Source organism: Mauremys reevesii, linkage group 7 (genome assembly GCF_016161935.1).
Source record: "Mauremys reevesii isolate NIE-2019 linkage group 7, ASM1616193v1, whole genome shotgun sequence".
Taxonomy (NCBI): domain Eukaryota; kingdom Metazoa; phylum Chordata; order Testudines; family Geoemydidae; genus Mauremys; species Mauremys reevesii.
Genome location: NC_052629.1, coordinates 5,528,541 through 5,552,497, shown reverse-complemented (window position 1 = coordinate 5,552,497; position 23,957 = coordinate 5,528,541). Strand labels below are relative to the sequence as shown.

The 23,957-nt window shown below is 44.9% G+C and overlaps 1 protein-coding gene across 5 annotated transcripts in view; it reads left to right on the top strand.

Annotated features, from left to right (window-relative positions):
* Positions 1 to 23,957, top strand: part of SH3PXD2A (SH3 and PX domains 2A) — a 373,953-nt gene that overhangs the window by 130,365 nt on the left and 219,631 nt on the right. For all 5 annotated transcript variants that reach the window (XM_039481034.1, XM_039481032.1, XM_039481030.1 and 2 more), the window contains one exon: positions 21,944 to 22,020. In XM_039481034.1, the coding sequence (XP_039336968.1) occupies positions 21,944 to 22,020 (77 nt within the window). The remainder of the gene's footprint in view (positions 1 to 21,943; positions 22,021 to 23,957) is intronic.

Here is a 23,957-nt window from a genome sequence, read left to right as displayed (position 1 = left end):
TTCTGCTTACCCGGGCCAACACTCTCTCCCCTTTTAAAGACCTCCTCTGTGCCATACACCCGTATGGATCAGAATGAGAGAGAGTTTCCAGTTGCAGAAGCCATCCAAAACCTGCTTTGCTTCCATTGTTAACAAGGCCCTCAGTTTTAATCTTTCATTAAGCCCTGGAGTAGGCAGGACTCTATTTGTTTCCCTCACTCTTTTTTTATTTCCCCAAGCATGTAGAGTGATTTTGTTTCCCTTAGAAGCTGCTGGGGTAGAAACCTGTTGTTATCCTGTTTTAATTAAACAAATGCAGGGAATTAGACCATCCAAAATGGGGCGGCTTTCCTCACCTTCTCCCCCGCCCCTCCTTTCTGGCTAAATGTTTTGAACTTGGAGCAGGACCTTCTACTGTTTAATTACTGCAGGGTTCTTGCTGCAATGGCCATTGGGGCTACGATTGCTGCAGATGCAGCATGCTCAGTCTCCCTAGATGGAAGGAGAGGGTAGATTGGGGGGGCAGGGGGTAGATTTTATGTCTTGTCAAAGATCCCTCCTTGCAGTGAAAGAATGTCAGCAATGGTACTCCAAGGAGAGGAAGGCACAGTTAATCTCCCTCAGCTTGAATCATGGTGGCCAAAATAAAAGCTTTGAGTGCATATATAAAGACAGTGAATATGAAATAGGTTTTTGGAGCTATACCAGATGTGGAGGACTGCAGGAGAGGCTGGAGAAGGGGAATGTTATCTAGCCTCCTGGATTAGGGTGTGCACTGTGATGTGAGATTTTAGGAATCCAGTTGATCTGCCTGACACTGCTACCGGCACTCACGTGTTATGAACCACAGGTAGTTTCGGGGATGGCTGCCCATGTTACTAATGCCCTGTACTAGCTGATCCAGGCAGCAGCTTTGACAGTCTCCTGGAGAGAGGTTGCATCTGTATACTCCCTCCAGATAAATGCTGTAATAAACGCATAATAAAAGAGCTTGAGTAATGTTGGGACTTCATCAAGCAAAGCCAGATGTGGCTACATGAAACACCAGATGTATGGAGGAAAAGGGCGGAACACTGTCCTTCCTGGACTTGAAATAGCAGCTCAGACCATAGGCTTCTCCTCCATTGTAACCCTTTGTACTGTCTGCTTATCCAAAGCTAGTGCAATATTGATGGAGTAGGGAGTAGGAACTTAAATATTAAGGGATCACTGGATTACACTGGCTTCTCTTCTAGAATATTAGAGGAGGAAGCAGTCTGGCAAAATTCTCCTTGCCCAGGCTGAGTAATTATTATTTGAGTAAATATCCTAATCCCAATTCTCAAATTGCTAAAGGGAGGCAAGTCGTTTTTGTGCATGGTCTATTACATTTTTCAGGACTATTTTACAAAGCTGATTTAAAGACGATTGGGTAAATTTTTGAAGGTGACTTTGTGTTATGACTCCAACTCCCAATTTTAAAAGTTCTGGTGGATCCTAAGTAATTTAGGCACTTTTGAAAATTTTACCCATTCTCTTGGCTGTGTTAATTATGAATATAAGAGAAGGGATGCAGTTATTTACTAGTCTCAAGAAAATCAACATCCCACTAGTAAAATATTGTGTCTTTTTCCCTCGAATCTCCATTTTTATTGGCACACACTGATTGTAATCTCTCTGTTCCATAGAAACACAGAGCCAGACACTGCTCTTGTTTATACCAAAGTAACTCCATTGAAATCAGTCAAGTTACTCTGCATTTACACTGGTACTAGGGCTACGTTCATCTCTCATAAACTTCTGTTTAATATGGAAATGTCACACTCCCCATCCTGTGTTCTTAACACACTATGACATATGTAAGGGCTCAAGGAAGAATGTTCCTTCCTACCTATCACCAAAGAAGGTTTCTGGGGTTCCCCACAGGATTTTTAAAGGCCTCAGCAGGCTGTGGATGTATTTGCAGATTCTGCACTCATCTTGGTTCCCTCAGGGGAATAGCCTGATTCTAGAGCACCCTGACCTATTGAGCTGACTCAGAAATGACCCTGATGAGTCACATCCAGGCTTTCTAGCTATATGCAAAGTTAACCTGCAGGAGTTTGATCTCTTTATGATCTGTATGACTTCAGAAATATCTGAGAAACATTAGATCCTCCTTATGGATATTGTTTGAAATGGTTGTTACAGCCACCTCCTTTCTTCAGTACTAAAGCTGAATGTACTGGTAATTCAATTTTTAAAGGTACCAAATTCATTTGTCACAGCCTGTTGGCGCATGAAAGTACATTAATAAAACTCATCAGTTAAAACTAACTAAATTAACGCGTCAGCTAAAACAAAATCAGAGAATTCTCAGAGCCACAGAAGAAATCACCTGCGAATGAGACTAATTCACTGATCCCTCTGGGTAGATAGCACTGAGAATTTACATCCTAAATTCTAAAGGAGCACTCAAGGACAACAAGGCCATTGCAGAGAAACTAAATGAATTCTTTACATTAGTCCACACAGCTGAGGATGTGAGGGAGATTCCCAAACCTGAGCCATTCTTTTTAGGTGACAGATCTGAGGAACTGGCCCAGATTGAGGTTTCATTAGAGGAGATGTTGGAACAAATTGATCAATTAAACAGTAAGAAATCACCAGGATCAGATGGTATACACCAAAGAGTTATGAAGGAACTGAAATGTGAAATTGCTGAACTACTAACTGTAGTCTGTAACCTATCGTTTAAACTAGCTTCTATACCAAATGACTGGATGATAGCTAATGTGACGCCAATTTTTAAAACAAAGCTCCAGAGGTGATCCCAGCAATTATGGGCCAGTAAACCTAACTTCAGTATCGGGAAAACTTAAGAGCAGAATTATCAGCCACATAGATAAACATGATTTGTTGTGGAAGAGTCAACATGATTTTTGTAAAGGGAAATCATGCTTCACCAATCTACTAGAATTCTTTGAGGGGGGTCAACAAGCATGAGGACAAAGGAAATCCACTAGCATTTCTCCAGTTGGGTGTTGCTTTGGCTCCATGCTAACCAATGAGTTACACAGCATGAGGTGGGAATCAGGCCCTGAAGTCGTTACTTGGCTTGGAAATACCTAGCACATTCCCTCGCAGCTTGAACAGTGAGGAAGTATAAGTGGAAGAGGAAGTGTTCGGTTTTCAGAGAGCAGGTGCTCCGCGGTTTCTGAAAATTAGGCCTCTTAAAGTGTCTCAGATTCATCACCCAAAAAATGGACTAACCCCAAATCACTAGTCACTTTTGAAAATATGACCATTTTAACTTTGCTCTCGTTCTGACAACTCAGCCGCTTACCGAAAAAATGCTGCACTGTGCTGGCCCAGGTAGAAACCAGTGAACTGCCAGGAAAATCCTTCGAATAAAGAAGTAAATGAAAACCCCAGGCCTCAGCATTTTGTGCCTCTGGCCTTAGGTGATGCAGTCCATCTTGGAATATGCCTTTGGGATTGGGCAGGCAAAGAAGTACCTGCAGAAGTGCCTTATCCTTTTCACCATCACCCTACTCCCTACACCCCATTAGTTAGAAAAATACATTTGCTCTCCCCCCTCCCACTTTCCAATAAATGCTCTAATCCTGCAGTGTTTCACACACAAGAAGGGACCCACTCTTGTTTCTGTGCAGAGAAAAAAAGTGATTTTTTTAAAATTTGCAAATCATGGAAAAATGTTAGGTGGGGTTAGACTAAATTCCATTCAACTATAAATAGAGACATGGCCTGTAAGTACCTGGCCCCTGAATATCCTTTCAGTCTAAATCCTGCCCAGAAGTTGACAGTCCCAAATAATAACTATAAAGTCACTGACTAATGAATGTTACTCAGTTCCTTCGGGTGCCTGACTCAGGGGAATCATAGTTTCCAGTCGTACGACTACTGGAGAAGGCTGCTTTACTGGTTCCAGAAATGGTTCTGTTTTTCTTTAGTCTTTGCAGACCTTAAAGAAACACTGAGTGGCCTCGTGTTCTACTACCCCCTGAAAGCTAAGGGGCACACGGTCTCTTTAGCTGCAATGCGGCTACCTCTGGCTCTTCGGAAACACCTTGTTTATCTTTGATGCTGATTGAAGTGTTATTTTCCAGCTTGCTTTTCCTTCCCTTCCTGAGCCTTTTCCTTGCCTGTTTTCCAGGCAGCGCTAAAAATGGAATATGATTTCCAAACAGAAGCCATTCTCCTTGGGCTTCAGTAATGATGGGTCTGAGCATCCCTGGACTCTTGAGGGGAGGGATTTGAAATCTGTGTCTGAACCTGAATCTTGCCAGTGGACTTAACTGAAATCCTGGAAATGACCAGCCTCCAACTTGGGAACATTTGTAATCTGGATCTGAATGTTGTGCCTTGGGCCCAGGGGAAAAATATGGTGGAAAAAGGGTCCAACAGTTAGGACACTAGCTTGGTACCTGGAAGATCTGGGTTCAATTCCCTGTGCTGCCACAGGCTACCTGTGTGACCGTGTCAAGTCACTTAACCTCCCTGTGCCTCAGTTCCCCATCTGTAAATGGAGGTAATAGCCCTGCTTCACAGGGTTGTTGTGAGAAAAAGTACAATAACAATTGCGAGGTGCTTGGACACTGTGGTGATGGGGAGCTATATAAGTACCATAGGTAAAAGGGACTCTTTTTCATTATGAAAGTGTTGGATGGGGTTTTAATAGCAGCATGGATTCTCCCTCCATACCACGCCCCCAAAATAAAAAAGCTTGATATAACAGGATAGCATCCTGCTGTCAGGTGCTTGAAACCCCCCTTCCCCTTCTGCCCTTCAAAGTGAAGTGTAATTACTGCTGCTTCATAGCAGCGAGTGGATTCATTTAGCTCCAGGCCAGGCGTAAAATGGGCTGCAGCAATGACCTGTCCGTATGTTAATGAGGAGCTTCTCGAAAATAATCTGCCTCAGTCACTGATACATGTGACACTTCCTGGGTAGAATACTCTTTCCTCAATGCAAAATATCCATTGATTTCTCACTCTTCCCCCACTCACCCTCCTGCTCCGGGCGCTCAGGATCCACCCAGCTTCCACCTTCCTGTGCTGCCCGGAGACTTCTCGAGGTGGGTCCCAAACTAGCAGCTCTCACAGCAGAAGCATCAGTGGCACAGACCAGTCGCACTGCAGCCCTGGGCTGCCTGGTGGTTGGTTGATGGTTCCCCTAGAGAAGTGGGCGGTGGAGGAATGGGTCCCCTTAGGGTGTACGTGTCTCCTGTAGTGCAGTTGGAGGAGCAGGTCTCCCTTGCCTGGTTGGTGCAGGAATAAAGCTTCAAGATCCTTCCCAGGGCCAGCTCTTTAGACTCGAAGCTGGGGCTGGGCTAGCAGGCCCAGGCAGGAAGAGAAGCAGACGGCAGAGCCTACAGGGCTTCTTCTCAGTGCAGCAACAGCAGCTCAGCACTGCCTCCCTTCTCCTCATGCACCGCTAGAGCGGCTGGTGGGGGTGCTGTTGAGGGTGCACAGGGTACATCGCCCCCAGGCAAACCCATACAAGAAGGGGATTCCCATCACACCAGCTGCTGCAGTCACAACAGATGGAACTAGGCTATGTGGCAATAATGCAAGCATTTCTTTTTTCACCGATGCAGCCCATCTATACTGGAGCATTGTATCATGGTAGCTACACCAGGGCAAACCCCGACTGTCTGAACCCCACCCCAAACACACTAAAAAGAGCTTTTTGTCCTTGGCCTGTCACTCCCAGGGTATGCATCACTCAAAATCACTGCTTTGCCCAGCTATCTAATGAGACCCAACAGCCAGCTGAAGTCACCTTGTCTGGGATTCTCTGTTCATACAGCAGGTCGCTGAAGGCCACCACCTCGATCTGGCAGTGAATTGGTGGGAACCTGTTCTACCCACATACCTGGTAAAGCTCCTGGGGGGCGCTGGGAGAGCTGACCCCTTTCAGACTCCAGCTATTTTCTGTCAGTAGAATTAGGAGCTTTACTCCTCTGCCGCCCTTGCTCTAATGACTCTAGGGTGATAGGCACGGAAGTGTCAGCTAATTAAGAGACTGAGGAGCCTGAATTGCACTTTCAAATCAAATCAGGACTGTGAAGTTACACAACATGCTGTGATGGTTAAGTGAAGTCTGAGCCCTGTCGGAGTATTTGGGGGGGGGGGGCAGACTACAGCCTCCATCCACTGCTTGATCCAGCACAGACCCAGGAACGTTTTTGGCACTGGGATGTAGTGGGGAGTTGTTCTTTTGTTGTGTGTGTCTCAGAATTAGCAAAGAATCCTGTGGCACCTTATAGACTAACAGACGTTTTGCAGCATGAGCTTTCGTGGGTGAATACCCACTTCTTCGGATGCAAGCAGAATTAGGTGACTGTTTTCCTGTGGCAAGGAAATGCAGGAGGAGACTGACTGAACAAAGAACTGGCAGGTGGACACAGAGGCAGCATGGAACTTGTATATGAATGGGGAGACATTTCACTGTAATTAGCAAAGTTCATACTATGGGTCAAGTTTCTCTTTTTGGTGTTTCTCTACGTCTGTTAGTCTCTCTTGCCTTTTATATTGTGAGGTCTTCAGAGCAGGGACTCTGTGTGTACAGTTCCTAGCACAAAGGGGCTTCCACCCTGGTGGGGGTCTTCAGGTGCTACCAGAATAGAATACAAATCTAAATAAGAATAACCAGACATAGGGCTACATTTTGTCTGTGGGTGCACTCATCGAACCCCACTGAATTCAGTGATGTTGGAGGGGTGTAACCGAAGGCAGAGTTAGATTCACTGTGTTTTGCTGACTATAGTAACAGAGTCATTCTGTCATTGTTTTCCCCCTTTAAATACTCAGGATCTGGACTCTGAAAAAAAGGTATGTACATTACATGCCCATTGCAAGAGGGTGACTTTGGGGACCTTGTGCTTCCACTGAAATTGCTGACATAGCTCTCACTGATTTCCTGGATGCAGGATTAGGTACTGTACATGGGCATCACCGACCACTGAAGTACATCCCTCTCTGGGATGTAACATAGAAGATTTTGTGCAGCAGACAGCAACGCAACACTACAGTTCATGACCAGGAGTAGAGAACAATATTGTATCCAATTCACCATATCAAATCCAATTCAAATTGCAAGGGGATTTCTTTTTTCCCCGGATAGGCAAAATATGATTAATTTCCCAAATGGAAAATTGTTGAAGACACGCATGCTCATAAATTATGGAACAAGAGATCCCATTACTGAAAGCTACATTTGACCCCAACAACACTTCCCAAAATAACAACGAGAGGGTAATTTTATTAACAGCCTTTCTTGTTGTTTGGTATACGATTGACATCGAGCGTAAGCTTCTGTGCTTCAAGGTTGGGACCGCTGTCTGATGAGGGCTGCCTTGATGTTTTTGGACATAAAAAATAATCCCATCAATCACAGGCCTGATAACAAACTAGGCTGAGTGATGCTATGATAATCAGAGGCGACGTGTGTGGGGGGCATGTAGGGTCACATCCCCCCACTTCTGCCAGGGTGGGAGTCGGACTGAGCGTGGCTGAAGGGGACATGCCTGGGAAGGCACTGGCACCTAGTACTCCCACTGAGCCCCACTAGGAGGCGCCCCGAGCAGGGAATAGAGACAGGACTGGCAGCAGAGCTCTGCCAGAGGGGGTGCCGGAAAGACCTCTGAGTCCCATCCCTTCATCACCCGCAGCGGCACTTACCAATGCTCGGCAGTAGGTGTCCGGAGCCCACTCCAGCCCTCACTCTGCCCGCCGTGGGGAGGCGATCGGAGAAGTAAGCGGGGAAGGAGCTGTGAGCGGAGTGGGGGCAAGTTGGTGCCAGCTTGGAGCAGATGGGAGAGGCGTAGGGGGAGTGGGAAAAGGTCCAGAGGCAAAGCGTGGGGCTGTCATGTCCCGCCCCCCTTTAAATTGTGCCCCCCACCACCATCAAGAGTTATGGGTCGTCTCTGACAATAATATAATACATAATAATAACTCGTGTCTCTTTTTAGTATAATATTGTCAATACTGACACGAGCATTTTCTTGAATTATAACAACGGAATGCACGGACGAGGGCGAGAGTCTGTCTCCAAGCGTAATTGTTCTGTGTGGCCCTGGAGGTGATGGCATACGTCCACTAGTGGGGTTCTACCTGGAGACTACAAGTCTACGGCCTTGACCACCCCTGAGAGTTATGTGAGGTCCCTGGTGTTAGGACTTTGTAAACGATGGCCAACCCTGCATGGCACAGCACGCCAGGGCACAAAGACAAACAGCGTTTGGGGAGCTGCTTTTCCTGTGTGGTGATGCTGGGAGAGAAGGCTTGGCTTGTTTGCATGTGTATTTTGTTAGCAGCCTGTCCAGTCTGGCTGCTCTGTGCCCTGCATCGGTGCTTCAGATACTTAAGGGGAATTATTAACTTACATTCCTAATTCTGATATTTGGTCCTCTTAATTTCAGTGAGATTTTTCTTTTAATTTTAGGAACAAAGATTTTTTTTTATCACACGGGCAGCAGCAACCCTTATAAAAACTCCAAACGTTAACAAAAACGCGTCTGTTTTCAGTCCTTTTCTTTTTTTTCCTCCTCAGGCAGTGAAAAGGACGTATTAAACATGAAAGGAAGACGAAAGAGTCTATAGGTCGAGAGCAGGGCCGTCCTTAGGATTTCTGGTGCCCTAGGCGAGATTATTAAACTGGTGCCCCTGTGCCTGATCTGCTCTTAGCAACACAAATATAAGCATACAGTATTGGAAAAAAAAAACACATTCACGGTCTAAAAAAAGTTTAACTTAATACTAAACACACTGTATGATGCTGCAGCACTACTAAAGTAGAAGTAGCACTAAAAAAAAATTCTAATTGATGATGCAAAAATAAAATGAAGTCAGCACAGAATCATCTCATCTAGATTAAGGTAGCACAGAATGTTACAGAAAGTTATTGCATGATAAAATACATGATAAATCACTGCCTCTAAAGTTCCATCAAAACTGACATTTTCACAGCTCTAGCATGATGCTGTGTAGATTCTTCACAAGGAAGTGTCCCTGCCTTTTTAACTTATATTAACTATGTATTTACTTTTATGAAAGTTGAAAAAAATGCAGGAGAATCCAGGCCACTGCCAGCTGAGTAAATGAAACCCAGCCCGCTGCTGGCTGAGTGAATGGAACTCCAGGCTGACACAGCACTGCCTCAAACCAAACCTGTCACTAATAATTGTCAACAACTTAATTTTCTGTTTTTGAGATATTGATTTTTTTTTAAAAAAATTGTTTTGCAAACAAAGTTGTTAAATGGCAATCTAAATGGCAACACAGTACTGCTTTCATGACAGCATCTGATCTCAGGGACAGGTCACCCATGGAGCCACAGCAGCTCCTGTGCCCAGATCCATGGTCGAGAGTCCCCTTGTCACCTTTGCTCAAGACCCTTTTCCTTTTGGGGGGGGGGGCGTAATTGGTCAGAATGCTAATCCCTGAATGAGCCTTTTTATTCTTTGATTTCCAGTGGGAAAGGCTGTTGAAATGTGACAGTGCAATTTGGGGTGGATTTATTTGGTCTAACATTGGCACTTTGTTAATCATGTACAGCTCCTACTCTGTCAGCAAAGTGGCTTTATCAGAGACGGCAAACTTTGGAAATCTGGAAAACACCCAGGATGCTCAGGGCAGGAGAGGACAGCAGTGGCTCCTGCTAACAGCAGCACTTCAGAAGATTAAAAGGGACTCACATCTGAAAGGCACTATCTCTTAGGGCTTGTCAATATGAACACTTAGTTTCTGGCAGGCTGGTGTGTAAATCCACCCCACATAAGCATGCTGTGCACCAAGACCTGGTCTACACAACACCATTAGGTCAATGTAAGATGCTTTGCGTTGACCAAGCTGTGGAAGTGTCTTCACTTCAGTCTGGCTCCTGACGATGTAAGTGCCTGTCTACACCAATTTACTAACACCACCTCCCCAAGCGGGGTAGAGTCATAGTCAATGTCATTAGGTTCCTTACATCAACTGTTACAGGACTTGAAGGAGCCATCCCACCTGCCCCATGCTGACAATACGATCGATACAAGCGCTGCTGGTGAAGATGCTCACCGCCGACACTAGGAGCCAACTGTGCGCACGCACAAGCGATTTAACAACTGTGGTGGCTGTAAACTGACATAAATTAGGTCAACATAGTGTAGTGTAGACATGGCCAAATATCCCTGTGCACTGTGCTGCCACACACTAAAAGTTCCATAGTGCACTTTGTTCTACCGCCTTCTGAAACGGAAGTAGGTTAAAGAGCACTGGGGAACTTCTAGTGTCTGGCAGCCAGGTCCACACGGACAGTTAGTGTGTGGCAGGTTAGTACAGGGTAGATTTACACCTCAGCTTGCTGCAAATTGTTTGTATGGACAAGTGCTTATGTAGATGGCACGTAACACTGGGATAATTCTTCTTAGTACAGGTCTCAAAGTGTTTTTCAAAGGCCAGTAAGCATTGTTATCCCCATTTTACAGGTAAGAAAGCTGAGACACAGAGCGATAGACACAGTCATTTCAAAATTGTCCAATAATTTGGGCTCCGTCAGTTTTTGGGTACCCATCTTGAGTTACTTGTGGCCTGACTTTCAGAGGCACTGAGCACCCGCAAATCCCATTGACTCCAGCCAGAGTTGTGGGTGCTCAAACCCTCTAGTTGTCAGAAGCTGGGCACCCAAAAATAGAGGCACTCAGAAGTACTGAGCAGCTTGCCGAAGGTTAGTGAGCAGGTCAGCAGCAGAACTGGGACCAGAAATCATCTCTGCTAGAACCTACTGCCTTTCTGAGCAAATCCAGGGACTTCTTTTTAGATCAACTGCATTTGTTCCCTATGGCAAGTGAAAGGGTTTATATTTCAGTCCAGAGAAAATGTAGGTCTGAAGGGATTTTCTTTAGCCAAGAGTCTGCATTGTTAATTATTAATTCTTGGTTAATCGGACAGCACAATAGTTGTCAATACACTTTGCATACATTAAGTGATGATTCCCTGGTCCAAGAAGCTTACAACCTAAGGGCCTGATCTTGTGAGATACTGAAGTCAATGGGAGTTGAGGGTGCTCAGCACCTCCAACTATTTCACCCTAGAAATACTGTCCTGCAAAGCTCTCACTCTTTAAAGTTAGGCAACTAACTGAATCCAAGAGGCAAAGCCTGATTTTCAGAGGTGCTGAGCATATGCCAATGCCCATTGACGGTCATGTAACTGGTGGTGGGAAGGTTTTGTCGGCATTAGTTAGGGATGTCTGTGTTACTTCATGCATGAAGAAGCCATGAGTGAGTTATGCTGATCATCCCAAACATGTACCTGTGAAATCTTTATACTGCTCCCACCCCCTTGTGGATTCTGTATAGGCCTCCCATTTTACAGAAGAGTTATTTTTGGAGTGATTAGGAGGGTTTTATTGGTACTGGCTGTGGTATCCCATTAAATACCATGATCAGATACCACAATGGAAGGTACAGTATGAAAACCTAGATGGAGTGCGTAGTCAATTTAGGGCTCAGATAGTTCCTTGATGTCTTGGCAGAACTGTTAATGCAACTGTTGACTAATAAAAGAATAAAATGCATTTAGATTCGTTGTGGGGAAGGGGACGGTGGTGATTTTTCACAGGCTTGCCCCATATTGATGGGCTCTGCCTGAACCCCCACTGCAGTGACAAGCACCCTCAATTCCACACCAGTCCAGCTGTCATATCCTCCCACATGCACCCAGTAAAAATCCACATGCAACATCCACCTGTGCTGAGTTCCCACACACACTCCCACCTTCCCTCAGCCACAGGAAATATTCGTAGCGATTATTCCTGTATCATTAGTTGTATCCCGCGAGCACCCACAGTGGGCAGGGCACTGTCCAGGCACATAGGAAGTTGCTGCCCGAGCTCTAAGCATTAGGTGCTTGATCCTGCACCATTGAGGTCAATAACAGCTTTGCTATTGATCTCTTAGGATCAACCCCTAAGAGAGCTGCCTTTTTTATGTATGAAATCCCATGCATAAGAGGCATGTTATTAGCCCAAAAATCTGGCCACCGTAAATTGGGAATGGTGCAGTTTGACTGCGATTTTAAACTGATCGCAAGCTGATCTCTGGCATCAGAGGCAGTAACATAGACACAAAGTGCGTTGTTCCAGAAATGGTCCCCAGATTTCGTCTTAGCTGGCTGTAGGTGAACTGATTAATAGTTTGCTCACATATCTTCCTAGCTGCACAGAAACTCAGGCTTGGCCATGATCAGAGGCTTAATGTGGAAGATGCTCTGGGGACAGCACTTTTCCTTAAGAGAAAAAATAGAGACCTCTGTTTCATAAAGCGCATGGCATTTACATTTCTGGACACTGCTTTGTATGGATATTTGCACAGCTCAAATGTTTTGCTGGACTCCTTGCTTTTTATTGATTTCCCGGGCTTAACGAGCACAGTCGTCCAGTTATGCTTGCTACCCAGTTGTTTGTTTGTTTAAATTCATGCTGTAATTGCACCTCCCAAATACCATAACTGCTCTGAGGAGCTACACTGCTGCCAATATTGCTGCTGAATTGGATTTATCTTAGCACGTGTGCCTCACAGATGACCTAATTTTGCTCTTCCCTAGAGGATGCTCCAGCCTAATTTATGGCAAAAATCGGAGAGCTTGCTTTTGATTACTATTACTATTACTAAAAGAAGGGTCTTTTCTTCATGAACTGAATGCCAATGTAGATCTGCACAGTGTTTCTTTCTCCAGCAGATAGGCCCTGTGGTCTAGGGGTAGAGTGAAGGACTGGTGTTGAGAATCCCGAGTTCTATTCCGAGCCCTGCTATTTACTCATTTTGTAACCTTACAAAGTTACTTCACGTCCCTGCCCCTCAGTTCCCACCTGTAATACATCTTTAAGAATATTTCCCCCAACCCTGGGTTGTTGTGAGACTGAACTGTGTTAGTAAAGTACTTTAAGATTTATGCCTTGGGAGTGGAAATATTATTATTCACATCTCTTGTGCTCAACCAACTCTAGGGTGGAGTCTCTTTAGCTGCATTATTGCCAATCTTGCCAAAGGATGTGGCCGGAATTTTACTGTGCATGTACCATTGCCAAACTACACTGGAAAAGATGCTGTTAACCAAACCAGTCTCCACTCAGTGACCTTGCCACAGGGGCCATCAACCTCAGTGGACATTGCTCAAAGACTCTTTGACAGCCTTGTTGGCACTGGTCCATTGACTATGAGGTAGTGTCTCTGACTTTGACTTTACTGTTGATGGTAAATCTGAAGGGGATGAGACACACAGGCAGTGGGAAGAACATCCTGTCCAATGATAATATTTGTATAGGTCTGGTACTGTCAGGCTACTGGGTCTGCACTTCAACAGATGCAGCTTGGACTCATTGAGGACCTGATGGACCATGCCATCAAGTCAATGGAAAGGCTCCGATTGACTTAAATGGGCTTTGGATCAAGTCCCAGCTGAGCGTGATGGTACTTGGTTCATAGTTAGATGTAGCATAATGACAAAGAGCTCAGTGTGCCTAACAGAAGCTTTGAAGACAATTGATGAGTGTTCTGGTCTTCATTAGAAAGTCAGCCCTTATCAGGAACCACACTGTGGGCATTTCCTGCTCTTAGTAGAGGAAAAGCTGTGGTATCTCAGATGCCACTATTGTGGTACCTGTTGTCAAATACTGATTATGTCATAGTAACCATGGCATGTGGATGAAAGCAGGACTTTCATATGACCTGACAAAGGAGAGAAGCTGGTTCTTTCAGCATGTGGTAGGGCACGTTCAAAGACATTTTCCCCTGTGGTGTTAATGATTAGATCTTGCTAGCATGACTGGGTTTTAAACCCCAGTGATTTCCACATGTTAGTCTACCGTGCCTTGACATTTGGAAATGGATTGTTTTAGAGAATGTCAGAGGAGGCGCTGGCTGCAATGCAACATGCACCTTTCTAGCCTCATCTTAGGAGAGAAGCACATGCAGGAAAGGGATTTCATTAAGGCCTGAAATTGTCCAACTTGTTTCCTCTTTCCCCTCACGTTGCAAATGTCCTTATGCCTAGCAGCCTTGTCTTGAAAGTAGTTTTCCTTTGTCTTGAAGGTAGTTTATTTGCGATTGGACAGATGTCCTTGGAGCCTCTTAAGAAAAGCTTGCGTGTGTGCATGTGTGTTTATGTGTGAGGGAGAATGAGGAAGAGATGATGTTGCTGATGTTGAGCAGAGCGTAGAATTGCCCAGGCCCCCACACAAAAGAACTCGACAGAGGAAAACTCTAGTCCTGTTACCGTCGGCCCTAAGAAAGTGAACATTTCTGCATCCTTTGGGCTCCCTTGTGTGATGAGCTGCTTCAGCTCTCTTGAAGGAATCTGGGGACTTGTGACCATGTGAAAGTTGAGCTCCTCTGGAGTGGAGCAGATGCTTTCCTCCACTGCAGCATATCCTGGTAGTGAAGCTGCAGAACCATCCCAGAGAGGATCACCCTAGCGAAAGAATGGTTCTCTGGTGATGTGGAGTTAATATAGGGGCCAGCATGTAGGGAGCAGCCCTGCAGCAGTGGAGTGCCAAGGGGAGCTCTATACCACACACAGGTCTGACCTGTGCTCTGTGTTATTTGTCTTCACCACCGTTCCTGATACGGAGAGGCTATTGCTTTGGAGGGATGGCAAAGAGTTGTAGCTGGAGTCATGACTAGAGGAGTTTCCAGAAATGTGTGGTTCTTTGGGTGATGCCAGTTAGAAAAATTCTAAAATGAATAATGAGCGGCTAACCATTACAAAGCACCATACAAACAATAACAACCATTGTAGAGCTGAGTCTGACATCCAGAGAGGCTAAATATCATAGAATATCAGAGTTGGAAGGGACCTCAGGAGGTCATCTAGTCCAATCTGCTGCTCAAAGCAGGACCAACCCCCAACTATTTTTTTTTGCCCCAGATCCCTAAGTGGCCCCCTCAAGGATTGAACTCACAACCTTGCGTTTAGCAGCCAATGCTCAAACCACTGAGCTCTCCCTCCCCCTTGTAACTGGCCCTGTCTACCCAACAAAGTGCGGTCAGTGTAGAACTTGGAGCTCAGGAGGTCCTTGCACTCAGATCACTCAGCCATGCTTCCCTGCTTTCTCTGGCTCTCCATTTTAATTGCCCATTGGAGAATATATTCCCTTTTAGCAGAGGAAGGTTTCTCTACGGGGCATGTTTTTTTATAATCAACTTACCCTCCGTGTTTCCCATGCTTTATTTAGTACTTCTCAATGATTTGCTTTGACGTTGCAGCTTGCGTGCTGTGGAAGCAGGATCTGCGTGCACAAACAGACCGATTCTGACGTGCTCTATCTAGCTCTAGGATTATTATTGTTTGTGCTGTGTTGACGCTGGTTTTTTTGGCTGCCCAAACTGTCTTCATAGCCCTCTATCACCCGCACTAGTAATTCCCACTGACTGTTGAAAGCACTTATCAGCTGCAGCAGTTTTGACAGCTGAGCTCAGCCAACAACTCTGACTCCATGAGATGTTCCTACCGTCTTTTTTCCCCCCTTCCACCAGCAGGACATATGTGAAACTTCCGCCCCTCCTTTCTTTGTCAGGAGTGAATGCTGTCCCTGTTGGGACCCCAACACTGGTTGTTTGACTCCAGGAAGTCATCAATGAAATCCACTGAGGCCAGGATGTCTCATGTAAAAGTGAGACGATGCTGTATCTGGATTGCAAGATTAGTGGACACCTCCCTCTATGCATCTCACTGACAACAGCATGTGCTTCCATGAGAAGCATGAAATCACTCTTCTGCCCCCAAAACATTCCCTCCTTTGTGTCTTTTTCATCTCAAGGATGCCATTGTGGGTTGAAACGCTCTGCTTACTTAATGGCCAGTTGGGAACAGATGCTTGAGTGTTTGCCTGCAGGGCTTTAGGGGGAATGTCATGATTTGAAAAGGGTGAGGGGGTGTAAAGGACGTTTGTGTCTCAAAACCAGTTGCACATCTGTGTTTCTTCAGTGCATAAACATAATGAAAACAGATATAGATGGAATAAGAGCCTTCATAAAAATAAAATACGTTAGTCCCAAAGAAGGTTTCAGTTACCACGGAGGAAGCTGTGAAGCTAAGAAAGAGATGCTGTGGCAATGTTAGGGCCACATTTTTGTCTCATTTCCACTGCTGCAGTGTAACCGAGAAGAGAAGTGGATAGACCATATTGAATGAATTCACTCTGAGAAGATGACCTTAGATTGAATGCATCACACAAACATTTTATCTTCCAACTCCTTAGAGAGGTAAAAGAAAGAAAGGACCAACAGAGTGAGAGAGAGAGAGTGTGTGTGTGTGTGTGGGTGGGTGGGTGTTGTGTGTGTGTGTGTGTGTGTGTGTGAGAGAGAGAGAGAGAGAGAGAGAGAGAGAACAAAAGCAAGGTGTATTACATGCTTTTAGGAGGCAGCAACAGACTTGACCTCTGAAGCTGCAGATTCTGACGTTGGCTGCAGCCCAAGTTATTTTAAGCACAAATCAGATGAATACATTATTTTTAACATACTCCTAAATATCACACTAGCTGCTTAGGATACATATTTATTGTTTGGTAAGTTTCATGTAAGATTCTCTGAAGTCTTGTGACTCTGCTTAGGCTAAAGAGTGACACATACAGAGTAAGCACTAATTTCCTTTGTGTTCGATAGGCCTAACTCCTTTTGTGAAGGTGCCATCATGAAAAAGTTCCTTGCATGGAACAATTAGTGTCCTTAGATCTAGCATCAAAAGTTGTGGCAAAAGTACCTTCAATAATATAATAGGAATGTCAAACTCTATAAGCCCCATACAGTATAAAACTATATAGCATGGGTTAGTGGCATCAGCTAGATTGCGAATTTATATTTATCTCCCAGGGGGAAAAGTGTTTGAAAAAACATTTCTCTTGGAGGTATGTGAAAATCTCCAGGCATTTTGCATCGTTTTTTTGTTGCATTTGTGGTGTGACAGCATGTTAGCTGGGTGGGATTCATTGCAATAGTAGGGGCTGCATACTGTACATTAACTATTTAAACAGCAGTGTCTGGCATCTATTTTTCAGCACCCCTTGTAAGTTGTTTTGGGCTGAAATGCTTCCTTTCTCACTCAGCCCTGTCTTTTTGGCTTTGATACACTGTGGATTCCCTCTCCGTGCTAGTCTCCACAGTGCTACTAAGTGATGGAGCTGGGCCAGAAGTGTTTAACTTTCCAACTATGGGAACCAGTAAATGGAACATTAAATCTCCTAATGTGGATTGGTCCAGTGTGATAAGCAAATGAACCATGTACTCCTGGGGTCGCATAGACATCATGTTGGCTTTTCTTTAGTATTGCTGCCACTTACTTTAGTACTGTTACATTACCAGTCAGAGCAGAGCCATATGGACTCCAATGAATGCCTCTGGGCCTAGCCTGTCTGTTTCTGGTCTGCCATCTGCCACTGATTTACATGGCATGTATGAAAGTCCATGATACCCAAAGTACAATGTTACACAGGGCAAAAACTGTATTAAATGAACATTATTAAGGTTGTACAAGTCAGGAAATGCCAGCTTTTCTTGTGTCTCCTTGAACGTCCATGTGGTTCACCGAATAGGGCAGAGGTCCTGTGGAAAAAAACCATGTAATTAAAGACTACACATGCCCAGGAGGAGAATACTCAAGGTTACATGTGCAACCATAAACCTGGCATTTCTTAACTTTTGAGTGCTTGACTTTGCAACCTAAATAATCTTCCTTTAACATAGAGTGTGTTGAAGTAACTTCCTAGGGTGTGTGTGGTTGTGCGGTGTCTTTAGAATCAAGAACTAATTACATATCGTACCCCCAAGGAGGTGACATCCATGTTATTTCTTTAATGATGATAACAACAAATGTTCAGAAATTCTAACGCAAACCTTAAATTTTGCCCTTCATACACTTTGAAATGAGTCAGACCATTCTGAGGACTCTGTTTCTTTACCGAAATGTCTGCACCAGTCAATCCAGGCATAACACTTAACTGCTGCAGCTGTTCGGGGTCTGCAAATGACATATCCCCCACGGTTTCCCCATCATCTCAATGCTAGGAGTCAATTTTAATGCATCTTCCAGATCTTCCATGGCCCTATCCACGTCTGGGACATCTGTGAATGAAATACTTGCCCGGTACAGCGCAGTCAGCTTCTAAGCTACCATCCGAGATGGAGACAGGCTTATTCACTGCCTAGCAGGGCTGTAGTAAGAGTCATAAGCTGTTTAGCATTCTGTAAAATGGGGGTGTGATTCCTGTAGACAGATTTAGAAGAGCTGCAGTAAAATTCTGTTCCTCGTTGAGAGGAAATATGTACCGTATGTACTCGCATTTAAGCTGAGGCTTTATTTATGGATGCTGAAAACTACCAAAAAATAAGTGACTTGCATATGACCAAACCCCTCTGTCCACCACCTCCTAACAAAAGTCACCTCATGCCCCTGGCACTTTGCTAGCGGCTTATCCATGGCCCTCAATCCTGCCTGGGGACTCACCAGCCTCCTAGGGCTTTGCCTGGCCCTATTGCTCACCTTTCTGTTTGCTGCTTATTTGTCCGTGTGATAACCGGATTCGCAGAATTGTCACACGAGTCAAGCCTCTTCATTAGATGGGTCATGCCTGTCTTAGGGCCAGAACATCCCCACTGGTTCCGGGAGCATAGATCCACTGTACCTGTTCTTGGGGTGCACTGAAGGGGGAAGGTTCCAGCTCTGCTGCATCATTCTCCCCTTCCCTGACCTCATGGGTCCCCAGAATCTTGGGAATGAGGATCTAGGTGCAAGGGGAGAGGAACAGGGAAAACACCATTAACTCTCACTCGAAAGGAGAGCATTCTACCTGAAGAAGAGGGGCCAGCAAGGCACCTGCAGAAGGTGCATCTCCCTAGAGATGCCTCTGCATCCTCAGAGCTGGGCCTCCCTTTCCCCAAGGATTCCCAGGATCTTTGGGATTAGAAGCCCACATTCTCAGCCACTTCACACCTCTGAATTCGGGGTCTGAGTGGTTGGTCAACCTTGTTGAGATCCCTGTCTCCTCTGCTCCCTTCCCTAGCATGGCTACTGCACCGAAAGGCACAGCATAGCCATCCGTGATGCTAGTACCATTCAGAATGCTCCATAACCCAATATTCCTATCCTCATACTCTCTTGGTACTGGGTAACCAGGAAGTCAGGGCTTTAACTCACTTCTAATCTTTGCTAACTACTAATATTGGTGTTTTCTAATGGCATATTCTGAATAGAGAGAACCTGGGAGAAAAAATGAAAGCACCTTCTGGGGTTTGTTTCATATTAGCACTGCTATCATCTTGATGTTTTCCATCTCCATTTAAGGAAAGAATTAAGACTCATCATATCTTGGGGGTCTTTTTTGTACTCTGTGTTTAATATAACCTTCCTTATTATATTTATCTTGTTTCTTATGCTCCAGTCTTTCATTTATTACATTACTTTGAAGATGTTGGCAGTGACCGGGCGTCCCTGTAAACTCTTTTAGCAAAGCTGAATTACATTTACAAGAGATCTTTAATGTGTTTAAGTCTTTGGTTCCTTTATATTTTTATATGGTCACCAGTCTGGATTTCAGTTTGTGGCTTGGACTGAAAACAGGAAAGCTGGAGCTTTGCTTACTCTTTGCAGCACATTTATAAAATTCACAAAGAAATGAAAAGTTTGCCTACACCCACAGTAATACAATCCTGAGAAAGGAGCTATTTTATTCTCCGTTATGAGTTAAAAAAAAAAAGGAGGTATAATAATTTCACCCTCTGGCACCTTTCATTTGAGCTTCATGGAGGGTTTTATAATAACAAAGTCTCGCAAATACATATTGTTGTTCCCATTTTACAGATGGGATAACTGAAACACAATAAGGTTGTGATTTGCTTGGTATCACACAGCAAGTCAGTGATAGGGCAAAGGACACAACATAGGACCCCACATGCCAGCAGAGAAATTATTTTGCTAAATGACTTAGCATTGACAAAGTTAGCTTTCAGGATGAGTGAAGATTCTCCAGTGTCCTTTGGGCCTTGTTATAGCATGGCATTGCATCATAAAGTGTGCCACAGTTTCATCCTAGAACGGCAGAATCTCATAGGGTGGACACATACATTATTAAATAACAATTTTTCCCTGCAAGATATGTCAAGATTAATGAAAACCATGTGTTTTTAGTTCTTGGGGGGTGATGTATCCACCTTTCCTTGGCTGGAACAAAACTAACCATGCTGTTAAGGTCTTTGAGACGGATAGTCTGGGAGGAAGCAGGGAAAAAATGAGAGCATCCTGATGGATTTTAGCTCCTCCCAACTGTTAAGGTACATGGTCCTGTTCAACTTCTCAGGTGCTATAAGCTTGGCCAAAGGAAATTCTGGAATTTAGGTTTTGGATCAGATTCCCTTTCCTCCTCATTTTCCATATCCTATCATCTGTGAAACACTCTCCTTTGTTTCTCCATTGTCCAGTGGGGATAAGTTTGCAGCAGAGGTTGGTGAAAAGACCAGTTTATGTCTTACATGGAAGCTTGATGGACTAAATATGTTCTACCACAAGGAGAACGTATAATTTATTCTTGTCTCAATGTGTTTTAAAAAAAATTCAACATGAGAAAAAAGGAAGAAAACCACCAAAAAAGGATGTGAAAATATATTTCTTTCAAGCCAAAAAATACCAACTCCATGACATCTTTTTCTGTGGGAAACTCAATAAATTCTGGTTTTATCAGTTTAACACAAGACCCAGCAATTTAAGCTTCACTTGCTTGCAGAAGTTTCGTCCACTACAAACATTGGGACTATGATTTTTTTCCACTTAAAAAGAAAAATAATACAGTGTCATGGCTGAGATTATAGAAGATACAGTTGAACGTACCACTTGCCTGTTGAGTTACCGTTTGATTGCTCTCTGTAGATCTCTGTGCGAGTTACCTGCATTTACAGTCTGTGTAGAGGGGAGAGTAGCTGCTGTGGGCAGAGAATAGGTGGGTGAGAGTGGGGAGTGGGTGGAACCTTGGTTCCACCCTGCTGAGGCAGATTAAGATTTATTGAGGCCCTGGGCACAAAGAACATTCCCCCCCCCCCACACACACCCTGGTGGTCCAGGGATGCTGGAACTGGGGGAGCCACAGGGGCCATGGCCCTCCACTTTTTAAATGGGCGTAGTAGCCTCAGGCAGGCATGGATCAGTGACAGCGGGGGCTGCATTTCGCGGCAGGAGAGCTGATAAGGTGATAATGCTGCTCCTCGGCCCCCAGCCGAGGGCAGGTGGAGGGTCCAGGGCTCCCCACAGCAGCCCAGGCTCCCTGGACAGCTCTTACCATGGCCTGGCTCTGGCTTCTGGCCTGGCCAGGGGACGGGGCTGCAATGGGCAGCCCCCCCCCACTTCTACACAGGCTTGTGCCTTAATCCGCCACTGCTGCCCTGCTCTCACCCACTGCGCTGGCCCTCACCGCTGAGCTGTTGCAGAGGGGGAACTAAGTCATGCCAGGTATTCAGCTGGAGCAGCTTACGTCTTCCCTGGAGCAAAGGGGGAAGCAGAGACCAATTGTGACTCTCTGAGGAGTCTTAGAAAGGAATATTTGTAATATTTGTGGCATTTTCACTTTAGCACTTTAATAAAGGAGCTGCTATGCTGACGGAAGCGTTTCTCCCATTGGCGTAGTTAATCCACCTCTGCAAGAGGCGGTAGCTATGTCGACAGAAGACGTTCTCCCATCGACATAGCGCTGGCTACACTGGAGATTAGGTCAGTGTAACTGGATTTTTCTCACCCCTGAGTGACATAGTTAGACTGATGTAAGTTTGTAGCGTAGACTTGGCCTTAGCCGAGGTCAGCACAGCAAATTTGTGGCTGAGCCGAGAATGGAACCCAAATATTCTGACTCCTTGTCTTCTGCATGGGGCACTAGATCATTTTTCCACCCCATGCTATCATGTTATACCATAGTGCCACCCGTGTTCCTAAACCCCTCTTTTTATGTATTCCCTTTGCAGGTAAAATCCTGTTCCGGAGGAGTCATATTCGAGATGTAGCTGTGAAGAGACTGAAGCCCATTGATGAATATTGCAGGGTAAGAACTTTATCTTCACAGAAGAATGAGTATCGTAGGGTTACGGATGGAAAACTCTGCCAGGTGATCAATCAAAGATATCCATGGCTAGCAGACAGTGCAGCGCTGGGAATCTCCCGCTGATGCCATTATAGAGTTTGAACTGGCTAAATCAGACTTGCAGAGCCTGTCCCCAGGAAGGGTCCGCTTGAAAAAATCGGGAAGTGAAAAAGGAGAGGAGAAAGGTGAGCTGAGAATTGCCCTTCCTAAAACGTCAGCAAGTAAGGGGGGGGAGGGGGAGTGGCAGTGTACTTGAGCTCTTTGACCTACAGGCTCCTCGGACAAAACTACTATAGAATAGTGCCAAAGATGGGAGAGTTGTGCTCCAGGGAGCTTCTTTTACCAGCATGGTGTCCAGTGTTGCAGAAGACCTTTAACTCCTGCATACCTTACGTGTTGAGAATCTTAATATCAGATAAGGGATTCTGTGCTCAACTAGCGGTGTCAGCACTCTTCATCTTAGCATCAAACTCTGGTCTGAGCTCTGGTTCTGCCAAACAACATTCCTCTGCCGGTCTGGTCCCGGTAGAATTCCTGCATTAGGAATCCTCTTGTGTTTTACTGTTATAGACAGAGGTAACGCAGCCCAGGGAGCACAGAAGATAGTGCTCTTCAGGACTCTTGAGCTAAAAGATGCAGCCATATGTGGCCAGCCTGAAACAGGCCCATGACAGGCACAGATACTCCTAGCCAATGGTATAAGCCGTGAACCTAGTTTCACCTGTTAGAGCGTTTCAAAGAGATGTAGTTAGCAATTAAATCCATTGGAGTTGAACCCTGGAGTTGTCCTAATATACCTCATGGGTGATTCAGAGGGTGGAGCAGAGTAGTAAATATGGCATTTGATCAGTCATACCTGCCCACCTGTTCAATAATATTCCAGTTAGACCAGGTTTGGCTTTGCATGAAGCTAGAGATAAATGATTTACTACTTTTTTCGACAGTGTTTCCAATACTGAGTGAAGTCCTGGGAAATGCATTGCAGGGAGGAACAGTGTATTGTCAAGTGGAGGGTGGGTGTGGTGACCTAATCTGCCTCTTCCATCCCTGATTTTGCGATTTGTTGATAATTAATCTTCTGATACTAAATTAAAAGGTATTCCAGAGCAAGACTGGTGTGCTGGTTTTAAGGTGGGATCAGCCATGTCAACCCAAGTGCATAATCTAAACCCCAGACGTCCTCTTCTATTTCCTGCATTTTTCCCCCCTTTTAAGAAAACTAGAGGGGCAGGTAGAAGAGAAAAATATATATTCTCAAAAATGTTTCCTGTCAGATATTTGCTTATCCAAATTGGGTGCAGATCACTGGAGACCACAGAGCCTGAGGCATGTGGAAAGGGAGCAGACATTCTGCTTCATTGAAGTCCTTGTCATCGGAATCATCCGGACCAGAAAACTGTGAAAAAAGTCTTATCTCATGAGATCAGGCTTTTTATGCAACAATTAATGCAGTGTCTGACTAATAATGGCCTAATAGCCATCTTTAAAAATGTGTGCTTGTACTGTATTCCCGGCATTATTTGCTCGGAAAGGAGCTGCATGAGACACATGCAGTAAAAAATAATGTCACGGGTTCACCAAACAGGCATGCCATGTAGAAGGCAGTAGTTTACGCTGGGGAGTGCAGACATCTGACCTTGATGAACTGGAAGCTGGTAATCTGGGCCGCCATTGTCTGAGAAGCAGACAGACCAGTACCGGGTTAGGGTTACATCACCGGTCATATCTGAGGAGTATATTACAACGACTGTTGTTGCAATTATCATTAGGATTGAAGTGCTATCACCACCACTAGCCATCCTTCTCATTATGTATTTTCTGTCATGGAAAAGTCCGTTCAGACCCTCACTAGATTTTAGCTGAGCACAATGAACCTCCTTCATTTCCAGCAGCCTTCT